Below are 14,802 nucleotides of genomic sequence, written 5' to 3'. Positions count from 1 at the left end.
GGAGTCGGTATTGTTCCTGGCATCGTCATTTGTTTTATAGCCCGATAGAAGCATTTCTCTTACCTCTATAAAGCGCTGACGTCGTATGTAAGAGTCTGAGCCAGCCTAGGGGCGGGAACGCGCAGGGGTTGTATCAGCACGAGCTAGGCACTGAGAACGAGCATGGAAACTTTATGAACCGTGCTAGACTTCGGCGCATTGCATCCAGAAGTGCTGCAACAATTGAACATAACCACTAAAGTACATAAAATCACATTGTGCAGTATAGGCCAGTCCATGCATTATTCTTTTGTATATTCTCAAGAATAGTTGTAACATACCGCACAATCATGAATGCAAGATAACTCTAGCCCAATAAAAATGTAATGATGATTAACTGATTTTAATGATGACTATGATGCATAATACACAGTTCATCATGACAATAAAGACACTAATGTTGAAAATTATGACTTGTGATATAAATAATTAATTTGTAAAGGGCATCATTTGATGGCAAACCATTACATTATGCCAATGAAATTTTGGCTTACTAAAGAGTTCATAAATGATGACAGCGATAATTAGGCTGCACAAAGTTATAATAATTGAGCGTATCCAACTCATATAATAGTGCAGAAATATTTGTACTAAGAATCATGTGTATCATTATTATTAATTTACTGTAATTGCATCACGTTGATGTTGATGAGCTGTGCATAAGCCTATTGGTAACGTGAGTATTTGTCGTCTTGCATCTCATATTGTAGGCATAGGCGTATTTACTGTACATTACAGTAAATATCGTGGCCATATTGAAACTAATCACTTGGTATATTTTGAACACATAGGCAGATTAGGAGTTTCTAATAAAGAAAAGAAAAGGATTTGCACAGAATTTGAATAAATGACACTACGGGTAATAGTGTACACTCCTGTCATTGATCCTAATTGGGCATACATAAATGAATTATGTGCTGTATCTGCATTTTGGTATCATCCTGAGGAGGAACAAGTTGTCAAGGACGATGTATTCTTGTGCATTACTACCACTCATAAAATGTGATTGTTTCGGACAATTTAGTTAAACTTTAGTGTCTCCTACATCTTCAGGGAAATGCTTAATCGAGGGCACTTTTATTTTGAAGAAATTCTCATTTACATACAACGCTGGCGGCGTCGAGAAGTCTATGTGAGCGGGCTTCCTCCGTGCTTCAGACTGGCGTCCAGGGGCATCCTTTGTAGCTCAGCTTAGGGGGCTAGACGGCTTTACTTAACTGTCTTGGCCATACTACGTATGCAAAAACAATGGCTTCTTTCGTGACAGAAGTGCTTGCTAGCTCTGGAAAGCTGGAAAAAGAAGACCTCACAAGTAAAATAAGCAAGCTGTCACGGAAAGTGGAGGAAACGAAGGTAAGCAAGCAAGTTAGCCTAGCTTGCTAGCTAGCTAGCTGTCAAACTTGCTTCCTAACTTGTCTGTCTGAAGGAGACATGTAAGTAGTTTTAAATTAAATTAAACATGTTGGCATCTACATCTCCAAAATAACCTACCTGGCTAACTACTCGTGAACCCTAGTCATAACATTGTACATTTGCACTAGTCTCTCTCTGTCTCGCACACACACATACTACTATTGCTACCTTATTTTATTGTTTTTATTATTAATTAATTGTTGCACTGTTGAAAAGCTAGCATGCCCAAAGCATTTCATTACACCGTATACGACTGTATTCTGTGTATATGACAAATACACTTTGATTTGATTGGTCTATTCATATTTTAACTGTAAGCTCGACTGCTGCTAGCCGCTTGACTAACTAGCTAAACGGTATACAGAGAAAAGGCTGTGTGGGTATAACTTAACCACACAGGTTCTCCGGTGTAACTACTGTCTGACAAGTTCCAATCTTCAGCTACTTGTCTTGCTGTAAATAGGTACTCAGACAGTGACTGCATGTAGCCAGGATTGATGGCTAGGCCAACAATAGCCATTCAGCTATTGACTATATGCACACCGTTGTGTTGACGTGTCACGATGGAGAGACACATAACACACAAGACCCCTTTGGCTCAATATCGCTGAAAGTTTGTCCTCATTGAAGTGAATATGTGTATACCTCACGGTATTTTAAACCAAACCTTCAACCCTCATACTTGAGGTCGTTGAACTTGCTTGCACATTTTTATTTAAACAATGAAGTTAACTAGCTTGATCACACATCATTGTTTCCAAGGAAGTAAGTCCATACAAGTTATTGTATAGCTACTTGTTAGGGAGGGATTTGCTCTTAATCAAATGCTTCTATATAGGCCTAGATCAAGTCAATTTGAATGAAGAAGCATTGAATTTCCAAATGCATATCGTGTGGGGAACAGATCACCAGCTTTATCTACCAGCCTTCAGTATCTTTTCATTATTTGATTTGCTTAATTTACCATGTCTCCCTATAGGAAGAAGTGTGTGACATGATCAACAAGAGATACAATGAGTTCCTACCCAGCATGCAGGGGGCAGAGGCGCTCATGGGACAGGCAGATGAGGTGTCCAAAGAAATTGATTTCCTCAGAAGTTGCATTGAGACTGAGGTAAGGCTTGCCAACTGTTTTTGTTTACGGTGTGGTCTTTTATAGTATATAGTAGTATAAGACTTCCATTACCCAGTTTCCTGAAACCGGGCACCAGGTCCACAAAGGTGGAAGTTCTCCCATTGACAGCTGGCATTATCAGAGACTGTTGAAAATACACACTCATACTTCATTTTGTATGCATCTTTGCCTGTACATTTATCTACCACAATAAGCAGACAGAAAGATGTTGGCAGTTAAAATGGCCTGGAATGATTCCAGGTTAACTAAATGATGTTTGTTGGCTTACGCACATGTATGTTTGCACAGGTGCAGCAGAACCTCCATGTGGCTGTGACTGAGTATGCCAAGCTAAAGCAGCAGCTAGAGAGAAACACCACAGTCATTGCGATGCTCAGACACCTAGAAGAGGTACAAACTGGCTAGTTTTCAGTTTTTCTTTAATGGGCCTTTAAGTCAGTGATCTTGGTGAATAGGAAAGTGTATTGATGTCGCCTTATCACATTTTCTTTGTGTCTTGTGTTATTTGTTTAGTTTCACAATGCAATGGAGGAGTTTCACACAGCCCTACTGGAGAAGAAATATGTTATTGCTGCCAAACAGTTAGAAAAGGTATGACTCTTGAGTTCTGATCCTTTAACCAATGGTCCATATATCAGGCATTCTATAAGCAAAATCAAATGTAATGCTTTCCCATTTGAACTGGACTTATGGATCTCCTCCCAGGCCCGGGGAAGTGCAGAGGCTCTGAAGGCTTCGAAGAGCTCTGAACTGCCCTTGCTACGAGCCCTCAGCGCAGAGCTCATCGTCCAGAGAGAGAACCTCATCTACCACTTAGGAGAGGAGTGGAAGAGACTAGCTGTATGGAAACTACCTCCCTCCAAAGGTGAATGACGTCTTGTCTGAGGGATATTGCTGGATTGATAGTTTATTTCCCAAATTGTTTTTTTTTACTTGCTAGTCATGAGCTTAAAACACATACAAGGTTAGTGTAAACAAAACCAAATCTCTCTGGGGTGTGCTACAGCAGATACTGATTGTGTGTGTCCATTCTTTTTTCTCCCAGAGCTGACTGGTATTAAGTCCTTCCTGAAGACAGAGCTGCATCTGACCCTGGCTGGCACAGAGCAAAGCCCTCCTCCTCTGCTCGCCTGTGTCCTCCAGGCCCTGTCCATCCAGGGCGGGCTCCACCAAAAGATCAAACCCTTCAGTAAGGCCCACTCTTGCATACACCCTACTTGTATTCTGCATACATTTTCTGAAACTGCTTTCATTATCTTTATATTTTCGGAGACTGCTTGCATTCTGTTTACATTTTCGGAGGATACTTTCATTGTTTATATTTTCAATGGCTGCTTGCCTTGGGCTTGTTTTAGGCCTATACACATTAAGTCTGACCTCTTGTCTCTCTTCCTCTGCCCCAGGTCAAGTTCTGCTGAAGTATGTGCTGAAGCCTCTGATCACGTACCCGTCTCTGAACGTGGAGGTGACGGAGCAGCAAGGCCAGGGCATCCTGGTCTCCTTGCAGTGTGTGGAGACCCCCGGGGAGCGCCCCAGCCCCTCGCAGGTCTACACCAAAGTCCTGCTGGTGCTCAAGACCCTACACACACATCTGCTCGGTAGGTCCCGCCACAAATATAGCTGTTTGTCCATTAGTTTATGTTATATAACCCATATATATTTTCCGGTATTATTGACTTCATTTTCCACACGCACATGGTCAAGATGTTTGTGGCACAGCAAAAGGAAACCTATCAAAATGCCAGTCAGGTGCATGTCTCATTGCTTGACATGTTGTAATGCAAGGATCATGGAAATGGACTGGTCATTTCACCTCAAAGCAACATGACAATGTGGCCATGTCTCTCCCCCTTTGCAGATGTATCAGTTGGGGAGAAAAAGGTGTCTGTCATACTGGGAGACTTGATATGGGAGGAGATGTCCCATTGCATCATCCATGAGTGCTTATTGTACTCCATACCTACTAATAACAGCCAACTAGAGAAGTATAGTGTGGTACGTATCAAAGACTAATAATCAACATGGTATCACAGAGAAACAAAAACACACGTTCTTTGTCCTAGTATCTATATCTACATATACAATATATCTATTGTACTATATACAAGAACAATACCCCAAAGGCAATACAGTTCATTTATTCAGTCATATCAGTTCAATAAAGCAGATGTTATTGCGCTACACTGTAAAGACGCATCCTCTGAGGCTTTTTAACAGTTCTACTGAGTAACAGAAACAAGGTGAGAGAACGTTTCATTTCTTTATTCATACAGTACCACCCTGTCTGTGTTTTACCACAGGTGATCAAAGAGACAGAGGAGTTTGAGAAATCCCTCAAGGAAATGCAGTACCTCCGAGGAGACTCCACAGAGCTGCTCAAGTACGCCAGAGATGTCAACTGCCACTTCGCCAGCAAGAAATGCAAAGATGTGATCGTGGCCGCACGCAAGCTGATGACCTCCGAGATGCACAATACTGTCAAAGTATGGCCTATACTCTCCATAGATCGTCTAACAACATGGGATTCTTATTGTGTTTCAGTTAAAGAATATCTAAGCATTTGGTGAACACTGAGGTGACGGTGTCATTTCCTAACCAACAGATTACCCCAGATTCTAAGCTTTCCATTCCCAAGCTCCCCAACCCTTGCTCTGGGGACAAGGGGAAGCAGGAGGCCAAGAGGTCCTCTCAGCCAGAGGCAGTGAGGCTGGAGAACGAGAAGCGTCTGGGCGCGCGAACCCTGTGTCTGCCTGTGTGTCGCATCAGCGAGTCAGTACTGCAGCTGATGGAACTGGCCCTGCACACCCTGTCTGAGGCCGTGGGCAGCTCCAGCCAGTGGTACGCTCCGCCATGACTTTTCTTTTTTTTAACGTTGCCACCAGATGAATGAGATTATAGTCACACAGCTTAGTCACAAGGAATGATTCATGAGGACGGACTTAGCCATGCTATTTAGGATATTGATTCCTAACTCACCTCACACAAAGTGATTGCAGGGAAAGGTGAAATGTTCTTCCTTCTTTCCACTAGTGCTACCCAACTGTTCTTCACTGTGAGGAATATATTCCAGCTATTTTACGATGTTGTGCCTACATACCACAAGTGAGTATTTTTCTTCAAATCTTTATGCTGTTAGTGTACTATACAATGCTTTTGAATTATGATCATTGACTGATGATTTTCAAGAATCATTTGAATATCATCAAACACATGCAAAAAGAGGTCTAACTCAAAAAAAAAAAAGGCTTCTGAAAACCTCACATAAAAATAACATTTAATTCACCTCAGGCTTAGTGTTGTCTGTACTTAGTACATTAGGGGGTCTCTCTAATTCATCTGTGTGTTTCTCTGCACTCAGAGAGAACCTGCTCAAGTTCCCCCACCTGGCAGCCATCCAGCACAACAACTGCATGTACATTGCCCACCACCTGCTTACCCTGGGGCACCAGTTCAGACCGCACCTGCCCGAGCCCCTCAGCGATGGTGCTGCCACTTTTGTGGACCTGGTGCCTGGCTTCAGGAAACTGGGTAAGAGAAGTCTTCTACTACTCCATAACCAGACCACACTGTAAATGCTGACAGCTTTGCTTTTTTAATTGAAGACTCAGAAGCTTGCTAACTCTTTTAACTGACTGTAAACCAGGTGCTCAGTGCTTCCTGGCCCAGTTGAACGTTCAGAGAGCGGAGATGCTGGAGCGTCTCTCCACTGCGCGCAACTTTTCCAACCTGGATGACGAGGATAACTATTCTGCAGCCAGCAAGGCCGTCAGGCAGGCGAGTGTCCATGGATGAAGCAGAAAGAGATCTGTGAAATACAGTCCCAACACAGACATTACATTTGTCTTATAGTATTTACAATATCAAAGTGCAGTTTTTGGTCAGCTGTTCAGTTTTGTCAGGTTGGCATTAATGAGCTGTCATATAATGAGCAAATCATTATTTTTTTGTTTTTTCAGTTTAGCCATTATGTCTCTCTATGCCCTGTCTAATGGTTTCCACTGTTCATTAGTCAGCATGTTTGTTTATTACAGGTTATCCATCAACTGAAGAGGTTGGGCACAGTCTGGCAAGATGTTCTACCAGTCAACATATATTGTAAAGCCATGGGGACGCTCCTAAACTCTGCCATCTCAGAGCTCATCGCCAAAATCATGATGCTTGAGGTGAACTCAGGTTCTTGTTTCAGAATGCCATGTGTGTTTCCTCATTGTATCTGAGGAAGGAAACAAGTCTTGTTCCTGATCCTTATTTTTTCTTCTTTTAGGATATTTCAACAGAGGATGGGGAGCATCTACACACGCTCTGTCAGTCAATCATCGAGGAAGGACCACTGGTGTTCATTCCACTGCCTGAGGAGAATAAGAACAAGAAGTACCAGGAGGAGGTGCCTGTGTACGTGAAGAAGTGGATAACCTTCAAGGAGCTGGTCATCGTGCTGAGGGCTAACCTTCAGGAGATAGTAGACCGGTAAGACTGAGACAGGAACAGGCTTTGCTTTCTGATGCCACATTTGAAAGCTATCGATTTTGATCATTAAAAGAATGAAGGTTAGAACAATCATTTAATCATTGACATTTTTGGATATAGTGTGTTGACTGTGAAGTTTGATTGGAAATTGTGTTATTGTGTTCTAATTGGTTTGTTTGTCTTTGTTTCTGGGCTGAAGGTGGGCGGAGGGCAAAGGGCCTCTGTCGCTGGAGTTCTCCAGTTCGGAGATGAAGAGCCTGATCCGAGCGCTGTTCCAGAACACAGAGAGACGGGCGGTTGCTCTCACAAAAATCAAATAGACTCTGCCCCCTCTTGCTTCCAACAAATGCTTTAGCACTTTTCCTGACCACTGAGGAAAACAGTATTCTTCAATGTCTTTGTTGTTGATTTTCATGCAAGTTGTGAACTAACACAATATTCAATATATGCTATTGTATAACCTTTTTTTTTTTTTTTGCATATAAACTGCAGCTTTATGTGGTTTCATGCCCAGCTTCATTACAAACCCTTTTATACACCAAAGGTGCCTCTTACATTCAGGTAAGCCCTTCTCGTTATTCCACCTGCTCTGCTGTAACTGACTGCATATTAGATCTATAATGCTCCACTAATCACTGTACTGTGTCACTACCAGCTAATCTTCTCTCTTTTCTTCCATTATTATCTCACTGTTTGGCACATTTCATAACATTCTTGAACCGTATTCTTTTTTGAGCATTGTCTTTCCATCTCGATTAAAAATTATATTTTGTAGCGCAGCAATGGCAATTGAATAATTAAGATAATTTGCCATCTGCTTTCTGCATATCATAGAAACTTGGTATCAGGTATTTACTAGCTGGGGGACAATTGTTCTTTTACAGTCATTGATATTATCCCGTAGTGTTGGCACTAGTAACAATCCTGTATTGTTATACCCCTTATTGTCATTAAACCAGAGATAAATAGAATAACTGGTTGTCGTGCACCAGTTCACCTCCTGTGTGTATTTCTTATCAAGAGGATCCTGATTGCTATTGGATAAAGCTAAACACTTTAGTAAAAGAGCAATCACTAGTTCGTTGGATTTGATAAATAGTTCAACCGCTGCAGTTGTCATATTTGCTCTGGAACTACATCTCCCAGCAAAGAGCCATACTTATGATTGTTGTCCCCACGAATAATAATTAATCAAATAAGCAGTACAGTCTGGCTACGACTGCAGCCTAATGCAGTCATTGGAACAAACTCAACTCTGTTTTTTTTATTTTCGGTCTTATATCACATTATTAGTAATACAGTTTGCAGTGGAGATGGCAGTATGCCCGGAGTGCACACATGCTGTATGCGTGTGACTATGACACTGGTGTGACATGATTTAGATAGAGCTGTAGCACCATGACTGACACAACATGACACATGGAAGACATGGGTTCCAATCAGATGTCTATGGCAACAGAGAAATTGCATTTATTCCTTTTTACATACGTTGTCACTGAGAAGAGTCAAAAGGTCTCTACACGGGTTGTCATTCAACAGATGTTTCAGGTTCACTGTCTTGTGAAATATTGCTTAATGTGACATCAATAGTGTAAATGCCTAATCTGCATAATCAAACTATTCTCATTAAGAAATTCCACACTCAGAAAAACAACAACAACCCACTGATGATACATGATGCTGTGACGGCTGGGTTTGGTAGCTAGCTAGATGAAAATAAAGTGTGAAAAGTGTGTATTTTATCATGTTCATATAACTGTACTGTAAAAAACAACACCACCCAGACACTCACACACACCATTGCTTTAGCCACCCACTTTACTTTACCACTTTACCTTCCACAAGCAGCCTTCAATCATAGGTCTGTTGTTTGACTGTTTCAACAAGGCTGCGTTGTACCTCCTTTCCTCCATACAGACAGAAGTAAGCATCATTTATGAAGTAATAATAATAACTGTAAAACAAAGTGCCATGCCATAATGTAGTGAGAACCCGCCCAGATTAACAAATGTCCCTTGGCGTCTAGATCCTTAGCGTTCACCATGTCTGAATGCTTCATGAGAGACGGATGATCCATAGTAATGCATGGAATGGAGTGAGATCAAACACACAGTTTGATCTCATTCCAATGAGTCTGTCTTCTGATTTCTACTTCCACCAGCCTCCCCTGAAACAGACAGTGTGGACAGAGGTCTCTAGTCTGAGTAACAGCAGAACAGAACGGATGTCGAATAAAACCACATGTTTATGTTTACGACCCAAAACCAGTCCAGTGCATTACTGTGGTGTTCCTGGTTCCTCTTGACGTTCCAGAGAACAGAACATGTCAGCAGGTCTGTAGTCTCTCCAATAACACACACTCCATCCCCAGGCTTCAGTTTAGTCTCTCTACAGTAAAGGGGAGGCTAAAGGAGGTAGAAATCAAGAGGACAGGCTCCTTGTAATGCATGGAATAGAATTAGGATTATGTTAGCATTACAATGAGCCCATCCTCTGATTTCTACCAGCCTTCAATGTTCTCTACAATATAACCATGTTCATCTCTGCTAGTTTCAATGACACAAGTCTCCTAGTTTAGAGGATGGCACAGACATTTCCCTCCCTTCTACAGTCAGTCAGGGATTCCATCATGCAATCTAGTAAAGCAAACATCCCTTCCTTGGTGTGCAGACCCAGGGGTGGAGCGAGCAGACAGGCAGGGCTGGTTGACTACAGTACAAAGTAGAAGTGTCTTGTAAATTAAATTGTCTGTTTGGGTGGTTCTGGGTTGCAAAGCTCCAGCCAGGTTTGTCCGGCTCCCGCATCTCAACCCAGCCTCCTAATCCAGGCCAGGCCATCCAGACCCCCCTTCCTTCCTCCCTCCCTCCCTCAGAGCTGGCCAGTGTAGTCTCCATCCTCCCTCTGTCAGGTATCTCCAACCAGACGCCTCAGCGCTGGCCCGTGTAGGCCCTGAACCAGGATGTGACAGAGGCAGCAGCAGAGGAGATCATGCCCCCAGCGTTGCCCACGGGCTGGGACACCTGCATGGCTGTGCTTTGGGACAGGTCCATGGGCTGGGAGGGCATGTCACAAAAGCGCGGGCTGGGAACCGTCTCCCAGTCCGTCCCCAGGTCTGTCTCCTCGTCAGTCACAGCTTCGTCACCGCTCTCCTCTGCCGGGCCGGCCGCCTCCGGCTCCACAAACTCCATACTGTCCTCCAGGTCCGCGGTCACCTCGAATGGACCGGTCCTGGACGGGGAGAGAAGAAGGACAAACATCACACACAGGCTGGGGCTGCTATGGCTCTCTGATGACAGGGAACGAGTGGCTTAAAATGATCACAAAGGCATTTAGGAAAGATCAGTGATTCTCCACTTCAGTCCTAGGATACCCCCCACCCCCTATGGTGCACATATTTATTGCAGCCAAGTGAACCAGACTATATTAACCATATCAAAAGTATCAAAATCTCTCTTACCTGCCAAGGTTCTTGTTGTCAGGGGAGACCAGAAACATGATGTTCCTCAGTGTGTGGTGGGGATGCAGCTGCTCACTGTCAACATGCTAAACAACAACAACACCACCACCACACTGGTTAGAGATATGGGCTTTTCAACACACTACAGAGATTAAATTGTAGTCTCTCTCTGTCAAATGGTCTTTTCAGCTGTGCTCTCATACAGGTGTGAAACCAGCGAGATGAGCTGTCCTCACTACCTGGGAGAAGCAGAGATGCAGGATGTTGGTGTTGAGCTTGGTGAGAGCCCTGGTGAACCTGTAGCGACTCAGGTTGTCTCCACAGAACTCACTTTGGCAGGAGACACAACATGGGGGGGGGGGGGGGGGGGGGTTAGATTGTTACAATCATGGTATTCATATACAAAAATACACTGTTATTTGGCTTTTAGGGAATGGGGGTAGAATTGGCCTTTCCTTCAAGAGAGGACAAAAGCAATCAAAGTGTAGGAGGTATAATTGCACAGACTGACTTGCAATCGGAAAAGGAGTCAAGCCAAAACCCTAGCCAGAACAGAGGAGGAGTGTACAGTACATTCCCTGAGTCTCCAAGGCATTGTTCTGGGGCTAAGGAAAACACTAATGACAGGTTGTGTACCTGTTGCACAGTTTCTTGGGCATGTTGACATCCATGATGTGAGACAGGATGTTGACGAGCTGGGTGGCGTAGCAGAGGGCAGCACTGATGGTGTGGGCTGGGTTGATGTGGTCCAGCTCTGTAACAACCCAAGGCAAAGGAAACACTGTAGAAGAAGACCAAGTACCCTGGCAGTGGAAATCTCCACATGATGCAGTATAGTCCATAGAGGACTAGAGGTAATACGAACTTGGCTTGGTTGGTCATTTTCTATTTACATAAAGAGAATTCGAATCAGACGTCTTCTTTTCTGTTCACATTCACACCTGTTTTGTACTATAAAAGACAATTAGATACTGTATTGGGTTTCTCTTGCAAAAAAAACAACAACATCTCAATTACCTCAATGAGACTAACCTGGATAAATCCAAGTGATATCAATCAGGGTTCTCCCCAGGATTTTTGAACAACGTGGCGCTGGATAGCATTATCAAAACCCGACTTGCTTTTATTCATGTCAAAATGCACAAAAAATACCGCTAAAGAAGCTGAATTCACTGAGGAACATCATACCGCTTTTGTTTTTAACAACAATGTCGTTGGAGATCAAAGATAGTGATAGTCTATCATTACTAAATATATAGTTTAATTTGCCTTGTAATGTTTACATAGTGGCGCCGAATAGTTCAGTGTGGAGCAGCAACACTCTTCCATTCTTTGGGGGAGAACCCTGCCATTTGAATGTCAGTTGTACCTGGGCCCTGGTTGGGGCTCTTCTCCTCCACCCAGGTGTAGTAGGCGGAGCAGTCTCCATTGCTGGGCAGAGTGACGCAGGGTCCGGTGATACTGATGCTGGTCTCTCCGTTCTGGTCGTCCCAGATCCAGCGGCCAGACAGGTAGGTGGTCCGGCGAGCCTCAGCCAGCTCACACACAGTACTGGAGGTCAGGGCCAGATCAGACTCCGACACCACGTCCGCAGGGTCTCTGAGGGACACACGCAGGGGCACAGAGACACTTCTATATGCAATGACAGGTGAATGTTACTGTTCAAACAGTAGCACTGGCACAAAACGGACCAACGTGTGTGTGTGTGTGTGTTATAGCCATACTGACTGACCTGCTGCCCAGCTTCTCCTCCTGTGTGGGGAGGATGTGAGTGGTGAGCTCCAGGATGTGTCCACGGCGGACCTCTGCCAGGAGTTCCAGGCGACCCTGCAGTTCCTTGGCCCTCTTGTCCAGCAGCTCCCCCAGACGCCGGTTGTGGCGGTCGATCTTGTCCCTCTTCTCCTGGTGACGGCTGGCTCGGCGCTGCAGCCTCTGGCTCTCCTCCTGGGACCGCAGCAGCAGGTCCTTACCTGAGGTGGGGGGGGGGGGGGATGTTGTGAATTTGAATGAATCTGGAAAGCATGTAGGCTAACTAAATGCATACGATACAATAAATGTAAAGTATGAAAACCAGAATTAATTCACTACATAATTCAATATGAGGACATCTCACTCACCACTCTTCACCTCCTCGTTCCCATAGCAGATGGCCTCCTTCAGCTGCTCAATCTTCATCTTGCATGACATGATCTTCCATTTCTGAAGGAAACAAAACACAATATGAGTTGAACAGGCGAGATCTAATCTCTAGGCTGTGAATATAATAAAGAAAGGAAATTATGCTCGCTCTCTCTCTCTCTCTCTTTTTGAGGGTTCATCAAGTCTGTGCCTCACAGTAGAGGTAGAAATCGGAGGACGGGCTCATTGTAATGCATGGAATGGAATGGGGAATGGTATCAAACACGTGTTACAATGAGTCCGTCCTCCGATTTTCTGCCTCCACCGATGTCTCATGATTGGTACTCACCATCTGATCTGCCTGGACCTTCCTCTCCATGGCGTTGATAACACTTGGAGAAGAAAGAATGATGTAATACAGCATTTACCAAACTTGGGGTCTCCTGATTTCAAATTGGGGTCCTCTGAGGAAATCAAACTAACCTCTATGATTTCATAAATAAGACAAGCATTTGTATTTTGTATGAAGACAAACATTGTCTGTGTATTGCACCTGTAGCCTATATTGCAGTGTTTTGGGTTCAAATCCAACTAATTAGAGCATATTTAAGGTGATTAAAATAAACTTGGCATCATTATTATGTGTTGGCATAGCCTGCAATCAAGTTGTTGGGGGTCACAGGAAATTATTCATGTCAATTTGGGGTCACGAGAACCCCTGGTGTAATATCAACATGATGACAGAGAGATCAGAGAGACTTGAAATTAAGACAGTTGCAAAGATATTTGGAAACCATAGAATATTGTTCATCAAAGCATCCTATCTTTCTACAGTGTTTGGGTTTTTCAATGACCACAACACGATTATCAAATGCAGTTAATTAACGATGAGCATACCTCTGTTGAAGAAGTTCTTTCTCCTCCTTCAACTTTTTAAGTCTTTCCAATTTCTCAATGTATCTGGAAAAAAAAAAAAGATTTACATTTATTTCCCACAGACAAGTTGAATTTCATCAAACTAGTCATTTGATTAAAACAACCGATACAATAAATGTGGCTTAGTACACTGACTTATAGTTTAGTAATCATAGAAAGGTAGTGAGTGTAAGTAGTGGCATGTACACCTCACAGTAGGCCTGTGGTTCAGACACTCATGTGGTTCCCACATGCCATGACACAGTCATTTCGGTTTCTAGAAATCACTGAGTTAAAACCACTAGCTGTATAAGAATAAACTTCAGGAGTGAGAGTTTTCTCGTGTTATTCTTAACTTGGTGCTCAAATGGCTTGGCTGAAAACATTGGCAACAACGTGTTCATATGAAACTAGGTCAGGAATAGTACCCCCCATGTAAACAAGCTAGCTAGCGAGTTACCCTGACAGGCTAGCAACTCCGAGGCTAAGCCGAGGTAGCTAGCTAGCGTCTTTCCACTTGACAGGACTTGATGTAAACAATGCAGCTAGCAAGCAAGTTAGCCAGCTAATATATTAGCATATCTTGCTGTTGATACATGCAACATTAGCTGATAAAGAATATTCATATCTGATCACCAAAGCATTTTTTTTTAACTGTACAGGTTATTTATCAGAATGTTAACACGCACCGTTCAGGATTTCTCCCGGTGTCGAAGAACACAAAGTCCCCAGCCTGGATGCAGCGGGCACAGGTCAGCCTGCGCCTGGCCGTGTTGCAGAGGGGACATCTCTCCACGGCGACGTACAAACCCTCCGCATCGTCCACCGACTCCACCATCAGACACCCGGGGGAGCCTGCTGTGGTCGTATGTAGGTGATGGGAGCGAAGCGGCGGTCGGGCCCCTGGCAGAGCCCCCAAAGTCCCCTCGCCAGGGCCGATGGGTCGGACTTCACCTCCCGCTGAGGATGCCATGGAACTGGCGTTCACTTGCTAACTCGCTAGCTAGCCAAACAATTCCCTGTTAGCAGTAGAATGCGGACTAGCAGTTTTCATTTCTTCATAACAATGTTATGGAAATGACTACCGTATAACTGTCATCATATTTAGAAAATTACAGCACAACTCATTTACTGCTAGCTAGCTCCTAACAAACTGTATTGCGGGCGAACGCGTCTGTCTGCTTCTGACTTCATACCACGTGACAGGGTTTGTTTATGTACTGTGATCACGTGGACTGTCAAAATAAAGTACTTTTAC

The 14,802-nt window shown here is 43.7% G+C and overlaps 2 protein-coding genes across 3 annotated transcripts; one reads left to right on the top strand and one right to left on the bottom strand.

Annotated features, from left to right (window-relative positions):
* The first annotated feature begins 1,232 nt into the window (after positions 1-1,232).
* Positions 1,233-8,833, top strand: zw10 (zw10 kinetochore protein). The gene is made up of 16 exons (XM_083683373.1): positions 1,233-1,392; positions 2,432-2,566; positions 2,876-2,977; positions 3,101-3,178; positions 3,293-3,452; positions 3,633-3,776; positions 3,991-4,185; positions 4,446-4,582; positions 4,888-5,070; positions 5,190-5,425; positions 5,618-5,689; positions 5,946-6,115; positions 6,231-6,361; positions 6,619-6,750; positions 6,852-7,054; positions 7,254-8,833. The coding sequence occupies exons 1-16, from the start codon at positions 1,288-1,290 to the stop codon at positions 7,372-7,374; spliced, it is 2,304 nt and encodes a 767-aa protein (XP_083539499.1). The 5' UTR covers positions 1,233-1,287; the 3' UTR covers positions 7,375-8,833.
* Positions 8,488-14,721, bottom strand: atg14 (autophagy related 14). Of its 2 annotated transcripts, none has more exons than XM_083683374.1 (10): positions 14,234-14,721; positions 13,527-13,589; positions 12,979-13,021; positions 12,629-12,710; positions 12,244-12,481; positions 11,881-12,143; positions 11,148-11,265; positions 10,751-10,841; positions 10,512-10,597; positions 8,488-10,282 (listed from the first exon to the last, which is right to left on the bottom strand). In XM_083683374.1, the coding sequence occupies exons 1-10, from the start codon at positions 14,515-14,517 to the stop codon at positions 9,982-9,984; spliced, it is 1,569 nt and encodes a 522-aa protein (XP_083539500.1). In that variant the 5' UTR covers positions 14,518-14,721; the 3' UTR covers positions 8,488-9,981. The 2 variants fall into 2 exon arrangements, with proteins under 2 accessions (XP_083539500.1, XP_083539501.1); XM_083683375.1 differs by having other exon boundaries at positions 11,881-12,110.
* Positions 14,722-14,802: the final 81 nt, after the last annotated feature.

The sequence above is a fragment of the Argentina silus genome (assembly GCF_951799395.1).
Source record: "Argentina silus genome assembly, chromosome: 13".
NCBI lineage: Eukaryota > Metazoa > Chordata > Actinopteri > Argentiniformes > Argentinidae > Argentina > Argentina silus.
The sequence above is the reverse complement of the archived record's forward strand: the minus strand, read 5'-3'. Positions and strand labels throughout refer to the sequence as shown.

Bases quoted from the DNA above. Each gene is read 5' to 3' on its own strand.
- zw10 (XM_083683373.1), top strand. From the start codon at position 1,288: ATGGCTTCTTTCGTGACAGAAGTGCTTGCTAGCTCTGGAAAGCTGGAA. The intron at 5,690-5,945 runs GTGAGTATTTTT...CTCTGCACTCAG, and splicing joins GTTGTGCCTACATACCACAA to AGAGAACCTGCTCAAGTTCC. The intron at 6,362-6,618 runs GCGAGTGTCCAT...TGTTTATTACAG, and splicing joins CCAGCAAGGCCGTCAGGCAG to GTTATCCATCAACTGAAGAG.
- atg14 (XM_083683374.1), bottom strand. From the start codon at position 14,517: ATGGCATCCTCAGCGGGAGGTGAAGTCCGACCCATCGGCCCTGGCGAG. The intron at 12,711-12,978 runs GTGAGTACCAAT...TGTTTCCTTCAG, and splicing joins AGGTCCAGGCAGATCAGATG to AAATGGAAGATCATGTCATG. The intron at 10,283-10,511 runs GTAAGAGAGATT...CTCCCCGTCCAG, and splicing joins GACAACAAGAACCTTGGCAG to GACCGGTCCATTCGAGGTGA.